The 13,951-nt window shown below is 38.0% G+C and overlaps 1 protein-coding gene across 3 annotated transcripts in view; it reads left to right on the top strand.

Moving 5' to 3' along the window:
* Positions 1-13,951, top strand: part of NALCN (sodium leak channel, non-selective) — a 249,642-nt gene that overhangs the window by 80,000 nt on the left and 155,691 nt on the right. For all 3 annotated transcript variants that reach the window (XM_056328711.1, XM_056328710.1, XM_056328712.1), the window contains exons 8-10: positions 8,906-9,048; positions 9,168-9,272; positions 11,997-12,083. In XM_056328711.1, the coding sequence (XP_056184686.1) occupies positions 8,906-9,048; positions 9,168-9,272; positions 11,997-12,083 (335 nt within the window). The remainder of the gene's footprint in view (positions 1-8,905; positions 9,049-9,167; positions 9,273-11,996; positions 12,084-13,951) is intronic.

Here is a 13,951-nt window from a genome sequence, read left to right as displayed (position 1 = left end):
CTGATCTCTTAGTTTAAGGAGCACATCCTCAAAGAAGTGCCTGCAATTCACAAGTGATACCCAGAGGAACTGCATGAAACTGAAATGAAGCATTAGGGCAGAGCATCAGCTTTGGTTGTCTAGGTTCCCTTAAACTGTTGTATCTCCTACCCTACAGTAAAAAAAACCCCACAAAACAACACAAAAAACCCACAAACACACACCCCCCCAACAAACCAAAAAACCTTTCTTAAGCTATTGAAATGATATACTGTGGAATATCCTCCTTGAATACCTTCCTGTCTACCACTGTACATAACCTGCTATTTCTCATAATCGGACTGAGCAACCACTTCCCACACACAGTCACCAGTGTGGCTTCTTGTCAAGTGAATGTCAAGCTCTCTTCAGCCCTCTTCTGTCTCTTAAAACTCTGCTGGGTCAAGGAGGTTCTTCCCTTTGTTATGTATTTGTGCTGTTGGGTTTTTTTTTTAGTTGCTGATTGATTGGACCATTTGAAACTTCAGAATGAAAGGGTTGCACTGCAACTGGAAATAAGGAAACGCATTGTTGTGGAGGTCAAATAAGATATGGTCTTCAGGGTTTGAAAATCACTTGCAAGGTCTTTCTTAGCACTTTTGGGACATGATCCTTTTTTTCTTAATGGACTGTGCTAGCCTGTTTTTTCCTGTAAGACTTTTTCAACCTCTCTGATTGTTCAGTTCTTGCCAATATAAATATCACACTGCAGATGCCTCATTTAGGTCAGGCAGTATCTGTATTTCCCAATATGCATAAAATTTTATGATCTTTGTGCAATTCCAGGTCTCCCAGTTAATCTTCTGCTCAGCTGAATCACTAATGTATATTCTTAGAAGCTCCGGCATCTTTTCTGTTAGCACATTTTTTCTAACTCCACAATTTTCTTGCTTTCAAGACAGTTGATACTAGCTGACCAGACTCAAGACTTGATGAAATGGTCTCTCATGGTAAAGCTTACAGTCATGCTGCCTAATTATCTCTGCTTTAGGGTAAAGTATCATTGGGGTTTAACCCCAGCCAGCAACTAAGCCCCACACAGCTGCTTGCTCACTGCGCCCCTCCTCCCCGCTCCCCACAGTGGGATGAGGGAGGGAATCAGAAGGGTGAAAGTTAAGACAGCTCATTGGTTGAGATAAGAACAATTTAATAATTGAAAAAAATAAAACTAAAAAATAGAAGTTGTAATGAAAAGGAAAATAACAAAAGGAGAGAGAAATAAAACCCAAGAGAAACAAGTGATGCAAATGCAAAACAATTGCTCACCACTAACTGACTGATGCCCAGCCAGTTCCTGAGCAGTGGCCCCAGCAGCTTTCCCCTTTGTTTATACGCTGAACATGACACCATACGGTATGGGATGTCCCTTTGGTCAGTTGGGGCCAGCTGTCCCGGCTGTGCCCCCTCCCAGCCCCTTGTGCCCCGCCAGCCTGCTCGCTGGTGGGATGGGGTGAGAAGCGGAAAAGTTCTTGACTCTGTGTAAGCCCTGCTCTGCAACAACTAAAACACCAGTGTCTTATCAACAATATTTTCTCCTAAATCCAAAACACAGCACTATACTAGGAAGAAAATTAACTGTATTTCAGCCAAAACCAGGAAAAGTATCATCATGGTCACTCTAGATACAGAAATGTAACTATGTGAATGTGTTTTATGGTTTTGTTCTTCCATACTCCTTTCATACGAAGCAGATACATTTTTTATTAATTAAGCAAATTAGTTGACTCCATGATGTATGCTAGCTTTGCTGTTTCATGACTGCATCTAAAATGAATTAGATTGCTCTGTCTATGGCTATTGGGAAAGTTGATGCAGCAAGTGTTTTGATTGACAGTGTATGCAATTCAATGCTGAATTTACATGCCTTGTGTCAAGAAAGATTTGCATACTTTGTTTTCTCTCTAACAAAGGGATCCATCACTGCCTTGATTTTAACAGTCATTCCCGTTGTTTAATATATGGCTGAATGACAACCCAAATACACAATATCTGTACTAAGAACCTGCCTTAAGTTTATCTTTTTAATAGGATAACCCTTAAAGTGTTCATTAAATTTTAAATGTAACTATTTGTGTGAATTTCTGAATGTTTGATTTCTGGACTGTCAGTTTTACTGTATGGTTTTAAAGGCATCTATATAGTAATGTATTTTAAAAGAGGACATAACAGTCCTATAAAAAGACGGCTTATTTTCAAAGGAGTAAGTTAATATAAATTATAGAGTTTCTTCAACATTTTTTTGTATTACACAGTTTTGTCATAACATTTACTGTAGCAGTCATTTACTCTACTATGACTGTGCTTCAAATCAGAGACGTTTCATTGGAAAGACTGAGGTGGTGGCAGGCCCATATTCACAGTGTTTATTGCTTTTAAAACCAAAGCCTAGGGATTTCGGTATTCTTGGTCTCTAGATCTGAAAAGTGAGTATTATTAGTTTGATTCTCTGATTAGGAAAAGTACAGCTATAGCAGTGTCCTGCTTTCAGTCTCCAGCCTGAAGCTCTGCCTGTTCTGTTGAGAATGGAAGCCCAGAGATCCAAGTCCTTAAAATACTCTTGAGGGATAAGGAGAGGTGGGAGTTGTTGACTGTGCTGCAGAGCTTCCAGGTAGTGGTGTGTGAGGTGTGAACAATTCACAGCTCAGTATTTCCTTGATTCTCATCAACTGCCAGTAAATTTTGTAAAGTTGCCACACTTAAAAAAAGCAGATGTAGGAGAGAGTGTATGTTAGCACTACAGCCCTGCAATGGCAAAAAGGAAAAAACAGACAGTATTTATGCACGTAAAGCCAGCTTAAGAGCTCTGCTAACATTTTGGACCTCTGTTTGCTAAGCTATTTTTGAACGTTTAGCTGAGGAGCATTTTAATCAAAAAAGTATTAAAGAAAAGCAAATATAAATGCTAGTCTGGCTAAATATCCATAAATATGCATACCTAAAGACATTTTGAAGAATGTTGGTCTTTGTTTATACCATGGGACTTGTTCACAAATGTAAAACAGACTTCTCTTTTTAAAGCATAAAACATTACCTCAGGGAGGACAAGCACTATCGCATGCGGGACACTAATGGTGTAACTAAGCATGAACTGCCGTGCTCCTGTTTACCCTGTGCAGTCAATACATGTGCCAACATGGCTGCATCGACATTGTAAGACAACACTTCTGAATAGCGAGCAAGTTTCTAAAATACTTGTAAACAGTGCTACAAAGTCCATCAACATTTTTTCGGAAAGTGGCTGACTTTCTGTCTCCTCATTAGTAAGTCTGTAAAACAAATTGCATTGATCTTAGCACTTACATTTGTGACGTTTCTTTGTCTCCTTATTGGAGGTTGTATGTGTACAGTCTCAGTATGTAGTCTTTTCTCATACATAAAGGCTTCATCTTCTCGTAAGGGAGCAGATTTTTAAAATGAAGAATCAATTACACATCACTACTGTATGTTTGGATTCATTACACTTAACAAGGGTTAAGACACTGTGCTCAGACAGGCAATGTGTTTTTTCTGCTGTTGTAAATCAGTCCTCTGCACAGTTTCTGTTTTGCTGCCTTTTCCACAGCTCAGTCACAGGAAAGTGACGCTGGGGTTTGAGGTTTCAGTGGCAGAGCAGAGCACTGGCATATTTTACTTTTCTTCTTTTTCTCATTTCTGCTGGCTGGCAAAGTTGGTTTGGGGGAGTAAAATAAACTGGATCGCTCACTCAGAGACAGGGAAGAAACCCCATGAAGCTGTTCAAGAGTTGATCTTTTTGTTTATTTCAGTGGTATCTACCAGCTGCTTCCCAGAAGTGCTAACAACTTTGTCCTTGCATTTCTGGGTAATTTTTGTTCCCTTCTATTTTCACTAAAGCAACAGTGTAAGACAGCTGGAAAATCCTGACTGCATTGCAATGTTTTACAAACATCCTGATACTGAAAGATATGAATTAAATTAAAAGATGACTGTTCAGTGGGAATATCCGTGCCTTGCAGCAACATTCAGCTTCGTGATTTTATCAGTGGAAGTGAGCAGGGACAGAAGCAAGGCTGATGATAAAATTTCTATAGGTAAGCAAGAGGTCATTTCTTTCTGGACATAACATTCACAAACCCACCTTAAGGCAGGCTACCTTTCCATATTCAGCACCACAAATAGAGTTAATTTAGACAGCAGCACCTGCTAGAAGGCTGCTTAGTCTTGCCGCGAAATAGAAAAATCAATCCTTTTGCCAGCCTACCGGGCGGTTATCAGCCTGCGCTCCCCGTGGTGGCAGCCCCTCCCTGCCTGATGTTCCAGATGTGCCCGAGGTGCACGATCGCCACCTAGTGGCTACTCGTGAGTAAGGAAAAGGAGCCTGGCACTGGCTGGCATCTGAGGCATTTTACGGATGATCGTAGTAGTATTTTAAGCTTTTAGTAACAGCGCATGCTTTTTTACTTGCCTGAATAATTCCTGATTAAGAAGAAAAAATTACAAACCCAAAATTTTATCCTTCTTTTTTTACATAAAGTGGCTCTCCTGTAGATTTTCTTTCTCAGCAGCTTCACAGCAGCCATAAGAAAACTGAGAGAACCCTAACGTGGTAAGCCAAGGGTAGTCAATAAACACAGATTACGCATGCAGAAAATGCTGGAGTTAATGGCATGCCTAAGTTCAGTTTTTCTTTTTTGTTTTTCGCTTGGAGTAGCTACAAATCACATAGCACAAACTTACTCATAAAGGACAATACTTTGACCCTGTTCATTCACTTCCTCAAATACTATGGGATTTTGAATCAAGAAGCAAGAATGTAACAGTTAGGAGGAAAGCGTTCTGTTTCCAGACTTAGTGAATTTTCCGTGTGACCTTTATCTCTGCTCCTTTAATTCTGCAGTTATAAAATTACAGCATTATTCAGTGCACTCCCTTTTCCGTGATGTCCATTCACAGAATGAGCTGATTATAGCAAGAGCTGATGTCACAGGGCATGGTGGTGTCACAGAAGCCAGAAACAAGCAGGAAATCCTGTATGTTTGTGAAATATGCATAAATATAAAATACACTAGCATCCCTGCATAATGATACTATTGTTCTTCTGTCAGCTGAGATTTTTTCTTAAATAAATGCTTTCCATATTCCTTAGGTATTTAAAAGATAGGGTTTGGGCATGATAGCTTTTTTCACTCCCCTGTGGAAAATCATCACCTATGTGTTCTGGCTCTTACAATTATTTTTAACCTGGTACTCTATTCATCTGTAGAAAAGACAGGTGTCCTTGCTCCCTGACTAGGTGTGGAAATGAGTAGAATTTTCTTTTGTTATAATAAGTTAGGTGTTAAAAGGAGCTACTTCCTCCATGCCCTGTCAGGCATCCTATCTGGTGAAACATGTATTGAAGAAGACATAACTGCCCTGCATTTCAGTGCTGCATGCCCATATACCTAAACACGCATTATTATTGGGGAGACACTTTGTCTCTCTTATCTTTTCTTCTATGTGGTATGAAGCAAGTGAAAATATTACATAAGTTAAGCAAGATTCAGTCTCTTCTCCTGTACTTCACTCAGTCTTTCATTTTCTGGGCTTTTTTTTCCTTTTGTTTTTGATAATGACCATGTAGTTGTAAAACATTTCCAAAGGTAACAGTGTTTATTGGTTGCATAAAAGCAGTCTTTTGAGACTCATGCAGATTATGATATTGATTTATTTAGTTTTAATCTGTGTATTGAGAAATGTTTTCCTTCCTTGTTTTGGTTAACCATCAGCATGGTTAAAGGAGTTGTTTTATGGTAACATCAAAATGTGGAATTCATTAAATAAGTTCAAACGAAAGCACTGAAACAAAAAAAAATTCAAAGTATATGCCTTTATTTTACTTCTGTTGTCATCAGAACATTCCTCCTGAATGACTTTAAGCTTTTTTTCCACCAAGGTATAGCCATCTACTGAAACAAATAGGAAAATTAATATAAATATTGTCTAGATATTTTTATTTACTAACATTTAACAATATTCTAGATGCAGATGTTGAAATTCTACTTCCAAATTCAGCACATTACACGTGCCAGCTTGCCTAAACTGATGAGTAATGTCATTATAGTTATGTGTTTAACCCTCTTCACAGTTCAAAGCTTTTTCATGACTGCAGTGGCTCACTGATGCCTGTAGAGAGATTGCATGAATCTTGATGTTCAGGACGCTAACAAGATATTACTACACTCTGAAGTATCTGTGGCCTGTTGTGTATCTGAATAGCCACGTTGTGCAAGTTTTCAAGCTCTTGTTCCCCCTGCCACCCATATTGCTACTTTTCTTACGCACACTATGGGAGGTCCTATGCTCTCATGTGCCCTAATCATGGGGCTCTTAGCACCATGTGGTCCAGACTTAAGCCTTCTGACCTAGTAGAAGACAACAGTGTCAGTGATAGACAGAACACCAACATCTGTGGAAAAGGAGAATTTTTCCATTTTATCTAAAGGGCATAAGTTTGGTTTCATACATGACAGCATTGCCATGTGTGGTTTTTTGTGCTGTATCCCACCATCACTTAAAATTTGATCATTTCCCTCCCTCTCTGTAGCTTTGAACATCGTGAAAAAAACAGAGCATGCTGCAGCAAAAGTCTTTTTAATAGTTTACACATTGGCTTTAGGAAGATGTCGTTGGATATTAAAGACATGCTCAGAAAAATAGAATTGGTTGTTGATTGTCTATAAATGCAACCCTTAGAAGAGCAAAAATATGCAATAAGGCAGATGTTAACTAAAAATTACTCTTCTTTTTGAAAGCAAAATATTTCATGGTGTTGGAACCCTTTCTGTCATGCCTTTATTCTGTATCCAGTTGAAACAGTATTTACAGAGGTAGTTAACAGCATGGTTCCTGGCATCAGTATTGAAAGCTTTATTACTTCTAGTCACATACGTTAAGTAAGAATGTATATTCTTAGTGGTGATTGCTTTCTAATAGCCTTAAGAACACCTGTACCAATTATACGCAAGACATATTTTTACTTTAGTGTCACAGACGAACACATATTATTTTAGTTGGGTTAATTGTGTGGTTTTGTCCATTCACAGTATTGCTGTGAATGGCAGATGGCCCAGTGTATGTGTTATAAATACTTTGCATGACATCCCCTCTTTTTTACTAATCTTCACTGTGACTTTCGCATTGGTAATGCGTAATGACAATTTCCTAGCCAGCAACTTTTAATAGATTCCTTTTTTTTCCTTAATCTCTGGCTGCCCTCAACAGCACTGTTTTGTTCAATCATTTAATCAGCAACAGTATAATATTAGATAGTTGAACCATTACTTTATGATTTTTTTGAAATGCAAAATACTCATGAAGTAATCACTGATGTATATTTTAGTATTGACAAAGACCACTGTCTTCTCTGAAGAAATAGAAAGGGGGTTGCTATCATCTGTGCTTGAATATTTTATCTTTTCTTTTATTTTTATTTTTGCCCCTTGGTCCTGAGAACCATGTACACTAAATAGGAAGGAATCCAATAACCAGAAAAATTAAGGGAAAGGATTAACATTTTTGCCTAGCCACCATAACCATGTTAACTATTCAACACCCACATATCAAAGGAACGAGATTATACAGAAAAAAATTCATTCATCCCCGTCTCCTCTTACCAGTGAACATTTATCCACAAAAGGGACTCACTAAGGCAAAACCACTTCCAGGTTCATCCTGCCTGTGTTAGCAGATGAAAGGATGTAAATGCTGCAAATTCAGTGGGAGAATAGCAGCGCAGAGCTCCTTACAGGCTGGTGTGATTTTTGGGAAACTCCTGGCCTTGGGAATTTCTGACTAGAGCCACTCCTGTCTCTGTGAACAGCATCAGATGATTGGCTGGCTCATGCCTACTACCTGTACGTTGCTAGCAGCTGCTATGGTTTTGCTAAGGGCAGTACTCCTCATGCTCCCTCTTTTTATCCAGGATGTTTCATGAAACGAAGCAGTAGCGGAGCAGAGCTATCAGGTGGCTGTAGGACAATTCCATGATTTCACAGCAGTTTGTGAGATTTTACGGTTTAATTTCACAGTTTGTGTTCCTTCTTGGAACAAAAAAACCTGCTTCTAACAAGAATGCCGTATGAGCCCTAACCACAGTCTATATTTTGAAGCTTTCATTGGAGAGATCAGGAGGAAGGGGGAGCTGACTGAAGCATGCGATCACTCAGACATTAGGATGACTTTGGATCTTATGTTTAAAATGAGTGACTTAATAGCTTTTATTCAAAAGTGGATTTTGAATAAAACATAAACCCCTCATAACTTGTCTTTGATCTTCTCCCCCGCTCCCCTGAGTGATATGGGAAATTCAACTAAAAATGCTTTTAACTTTTTTAAGGCAGGACATGTAAGTTAATGCAGCTACCCTGACTACCTGCCTGAATTTTAAAATTGTTTGGTAGCTTGTTGTAGATGCTTAACAAGTAGCTTAAGTAGCTTGTTGTAGTGCTTGGTAGTGTTGGACACCTTCTGTGTGTACTGCTGCTCACTCAGTGTTGCTGATATCAATGGTGATTTTTTTTTTTTTTTTACTTACTGAATGTTGGTCCTGATAGTTTTAATTAAAACTGCCTTTTCTCTTGGACGCTGCAGAAGTCACATAATGGGACAAATTTTGCTTTTGGAGACATTTACACACTTCCAGTGAACCCATCTAAATGATTACGCACATGTGTCTAGGAAGAGTCAGTCTGGTCTGATACAAAACCAATTCACGTTCAGTTGCAAAAGGAAGAAACATGGAAATGCACCTGAAAAACATCTGTTTGAAGGAGGAGAATGATACCCTTTAGAAAAAAGGGAAATAAGATAGAGAAAAGATTATTGTTTGTTGATATTGAAAACTTTCAGGGAGTCTTAATGCCAAACATTTTCATTTTTCCTCTGACAGGCACAAGCATATTTACTGTTTACGAAGCTGCTTCTCAGGAAGGCTGGGTGTTCCTTATGTACCGAGCAATCGACAGTTTTCCCCGATGGCGTTCATATTTCTATTTCATCACATTAATTTTCTTTCTGGCCTGGCTTGTTAAGGTACTGAAAAACATCACTTTTTAAACCTGTCTGACATGTAAATCATATTAGAATGAATTTTCTTCTCTTTTCTGCTTGCTGAGCTTTCTGTCAGCCATTCTTTCTTGTTCTTTTTTCAGAATGTTTTCATCGCAGTCATCATTGAAACATTTGCAGAAATTAGAGTGCAGTTCCAGCAGATGTGGGGGTCCAGGAGCAGTACTACTTCAACTGCCACCACCCAGGTGAAGCACCTGAGATACTGAGATTCTCTGGGGACTTGATTTGGTTTAGTTTATGAATGAATAATAAGCCCCAGATTCCTATTAATTATTATTTTATCTGATCTATTTGACTTTGCATGTTACTGCATATATTTTAAAGTTGATAAATGACTTGTCAGATAAAATTAAATTCTAGGTTGTATTATCCAACTAGGCTTTCTTAAAAAAGAATAATAGAGAAGACTAATATGGTTCTTTATGTTGCTGGGTATGTTATCTCTATGTTCTTATTTTCTTTTAATGAAGTAGGATAACGCTTTTTTATCCTGTCATTGGTGGGTTTGGAATTAGGCTTGCTATTGAACATCACTTTCTGTGCTAAGGAAGAAGAGCTGAAATTGCAAGCTGTAGCTGGAAGAGAGGTCAAAGAGTAGCTGAAGTGTTTGGGGAAGCTGGTCCTGGAACTGGGAAACGCATATTGAGACCAATGAGGAATGAAGTGCTGAGGCAATGAAAGAGCCACACTAGCAGTTGAGGTAGCCACAGAAAGTGAGACCCTGAATATGAGATAATGGGTAGGAAGAAACCATGATAGGAAGGGTGCTACGTTTGGGCTGCCTGGTGTGGAAGACCCAGTATGAAAACCGAGGGCTAATGGGTTGAGATTTAAATTCTCCCACTCATTATTGTAACAATAATACTATATATCCTGAATGTACAAAAGGCCAGGCTTTTTCTGTCTAGTGCAGTTTGCCATATATAAGAGGAACCACTACCAACTGCCTGCAAAAAGCCCTTAGAAAGACAGGTATAAAACACATACCCCTGAGGAAAATTTTTCTAACTTCTATAGCTAAAGTGTATTTATTTTCTTAAGCCAGAGGATTTAAGTGTTTCAAAATTATTTATTAAATATTTTCTAATATTCCTTTGGTTATTCCTGTAATCCATATGTAAATCTAGTCTTTTTCTGCCTGCTGCTACATTTTTAACCTCAAATAGACTTTGTGGCAGTAATTTTTATTCTATATATATCTTTGTCAAAGCAGACTTGGTCTTACCAATTTAAAATCTAGCAAAAGAAAGGGCTTTTCCACAGGACACATACTTAGGCTGAAGAACTTAATGTTCATTTCATCTCCGATGGGAGAAATTCCTGAGCCATATAGGCTTAACCAACATACTCTGAACTAGAAGCTGGAACTGCGGAAATTCAAAAAGCAGCCAACGTTAAGGAATTTCAAGGAAAAAGAAATTCCCAAAATAATGTCATCATGCTGAAGAATATGACATGTCGAATGTAAATTGCATCATGCAAAATAAAAATACTGTGTTAGCTGCAGAGCAAATGGTTGCTTTGTTCCTTGAGCCACTGGCATAATGGGACATAAAGGGAGTCCAGCTTACCGAACTATAAAAGTGGTTTATTTTTTACTTTATTGAGAAGGGTGGAAAATTTATTGCAGGCACCAGGCAAAAGTTAAAAGCATTGCTGGTTTTGTGCATGAAATAACTTTGAGAAAAACCAACAATATCCTTCTTCATTTGTCCACTTCTTAAATCATTGAACTGTTCCCAAAACTTAGTCCTATACAAAAGAAAAGGAGTGTCCAAGAGTTAAAGTCAAGGGAGGGGTCTCTGGAGAAGGATGAAAGGAGGTTCTTGTAAAACACTTTAGCACTGCACATTAAAGCACAGTACAAAGAGAAGTAACTCAGTGCTAATCTGAGTTGGCAACTCTTCCTGCTGCAGGGATGCTACGTAACAACTCAGCAGCATTATAACCATGTTTGTGTGACACTGTCCCCAGTCTAATGAGCACTTCTCTCAGGATGGCTTTTAAGCTTCAGCCTTGCTGCTGTGGCTGTGTTCTCAAGGTAATTTGGTTGGGTGTTGGGTGTCATGGAAGAAGTGGGAGTGGGGTGGGAACTTCGCCACACTTGATTTCGTAGTATGTGCAGACTCTCAGGTGGCAATTCAAAATGCTAGAGCCATTCATTTTCTTCCAAGGACATTTTCAACGACAGTGTTAATCACTCCCAGACATGGTTTCTCACTGTTCCTTATGTCCAGCAGTCTGCATCTGTTTATGGCCTTATTTCTGAGGGGGAAAAAAAAAAAAAGACAGAATACCTACACCTGCACTTCCAGAGGTTAGCGGTAAAATGCAAATACCACTGTGGGCAAGAGGTCCGTTGACAACATTAGAGCCCAGATATCATTCAGCTGTTTGCAGGAATTATAAGCTCTGGGTAATGGTACAGAAGGCCTGTACAGCTATTCTTGATACATATTAGTGCAACAAACCCAAAGTCTGATCCTTGGTGTAAAATAATCTTGCCAGACAAAAAAATGAGGTAGTCTGTTATTTACAAATGCACCATGAAACTTATTTTTTTGGTCAGAATGTATGTGTGTTTCCTCAGGATATGCTTACCTTAGTAAGGAATTTATTCTGATCAGGTACCACTGTCTAATGATACCGATCAGAGATTAATTGAATTGGTTTCTACATTAGGACTAACAGAGACATACTGTGTTTGATTTTATCTGAGTAAAATTCAGAATCTATTAATGTTGGAAAAAGCGCATGTTGCTTTTTTTCTGTAGCAGTAAGAACCATTTCCCTCTTATTTTAAACTAGCTATCATCAAAATGTATGCAGGTCCTTAAGGGAAATGTATTAGATTTCACTTGTATTTATTGGCACGTAAAACATTTCTGACAACAATTTTCCCTTTCAAGATGTTTCATGAAGATGCTGCTGGAGGTTGGCAGCTTGTGGCTGTTGATGTGAATAAACCCCAGGGCAGAGCTCCTGCATGTCTACAGGTATGACATTGCTTTTTGAAAATCAGTGTGTGTAACCAGCACCATTCAAATGTTGGTATAAGGAGACTGTGGTGAAAAATAGCTACAATAGTTTTAGTCATAAATTTATTTAAATCCATCACTTTCTGCAGTGTAGGCTTGTTCTTGAAAAATCACAGATCAACAAAAAAAAGATACACCACACCCAAAGGGAGGACATTAAAAAATGCATTCCTTGTAAAGGCTCTATTTTCTGTGCTTATGAGAGAAAGTTTTTAGATTTTTTAAAATATAAAACAATGTAAGTAATTATATTTCATCTCTCAGACTTTACATATGCACTTATTCCATTGCTAGGTTATTCACAACAGAAATGCTTATACATTAACTGCAGAATACAATAACATATGCCAAGTAGCATGACTAATCATAATAAACACAAAAGCACTTACTTTCTGTTGTTCCATCTTGAAAATAGGCTCACAGAAGGGGGAAGAACCATATAGGTAGTAAGCCATACAGTGTTTGAAACTTCCAGATTTAATATTCTCACTTGGATATAGGTGAGTTTGTAAAACTCTGTCCTCATTGTTTAAATAAATCCAGACTAAGATAAGTAATATTTTTATAAATCCCTTTTTATTACAGCACATTGTACAGCAGCTCAAATTTTTAATTGCAAGTTAAATGATGTTGCTTCTGGATGACATAAACTTGCTTCAGAGTAGAAAGCCAGATCTGCTATTGCAATCTGATAGCATGATGTTTGCTGGCACTTTTGGTTATGTCTGGTTTAATGCATAAACTAAAATACGCGTGCTTGTTGGCAGCATGTACATTGCTGAACACTAAGCTGGCAAGCATCTTTCATACCCTCCACAAGCTGTTCATTCTCAAATATCTCTGCTTTGTCAAACCACTGCCATATATTTAAGTATAGCATATATCTTAACTGATAATTCCTCTCCCCAAATTTAATTATTGATTTTGACAGCAACAGGAACATCATTGGTGGTGTTCTTAAGTAGCAGTCTCAGATATGTGGATAAAATGTAGCTGAACTCACAGCGAAAACTCCTCCAGATGAAAATTAAGATAGCATCTAACTTACCTGGTCTTCCTTTGTCCATGGTGTTGCATTCTTGCCCATTCTAGGAATCACATGAACACACTGAATTATGTTCCAGAGAACATAAACCTCATGCATCAGTGGGTGCTGCCACTTTTTATAATTGCAACACAACTAGCAGTTTTATTCTCTTTTTTCATCCCTTTATGCAAAATCTGTAAGTTTTCCAGTAATCTGTGATCTTGCTGAATGCCAGACCAAGGAAGGCAATCCAAAGGAAAACAACGCATTAAAATACTATATTTTATTAGGATAGTGCCCAAAATAGGCTTCATTCTTATTTAATATAGACTAAAATACAGACCAAAGAAAGCAGAATCTCAAAGCCTGGATAAATACACACACCTTTATTAATTTCCCCATGCATTGTTGTTTCACTTCTAATAATCCAAAATAAAAAGAAAATAGACTTCCTAAAAAATTCATGTGTTTAAAGCCTTTGCAGTATATTAAAGGCATTCTTTGTGCATTATGTCCCTAGTGAGAGATGTGGTGGTTATTTTCTAAGGGTTTGGGTGGGTTTTGTTCCTTAAGGAGAACACGGTGCGTAAATCTGAATCTAAGAAAGGGTTAATCATATTGGAGAATATATATCCTGCCTTTAGGATACATTCAATTAATATGCATTCTTCTAACCTTTATTAGCTAAGTATATTCATTCAATATCCTGTGAAGGATGGAGTTCTTAGAAAAAGATAGTGAAGACTCTTTTATTGCCCCGTATCATTTCAATTAAATTTTGCATTAAGTTTGGTTTTAT

Source organism: Falco biarmicus, chromosome 2 (assembly GCF_023638135.1).
Source record: "Falco biarmicus isolate bFalBia1 chromosome 2, bFalBia1.pri, whole genome shotgun sequence".
NCBI lineage: Eukaryota > Metazoa > Chordata > Aves > Falconiformes > Falconidae > Falco > Falco biarmicus.
Note: the sequence above shows the minus strand (reverse complement) of the source record. Positions and strands in the feature narration are given on the sequence as shown.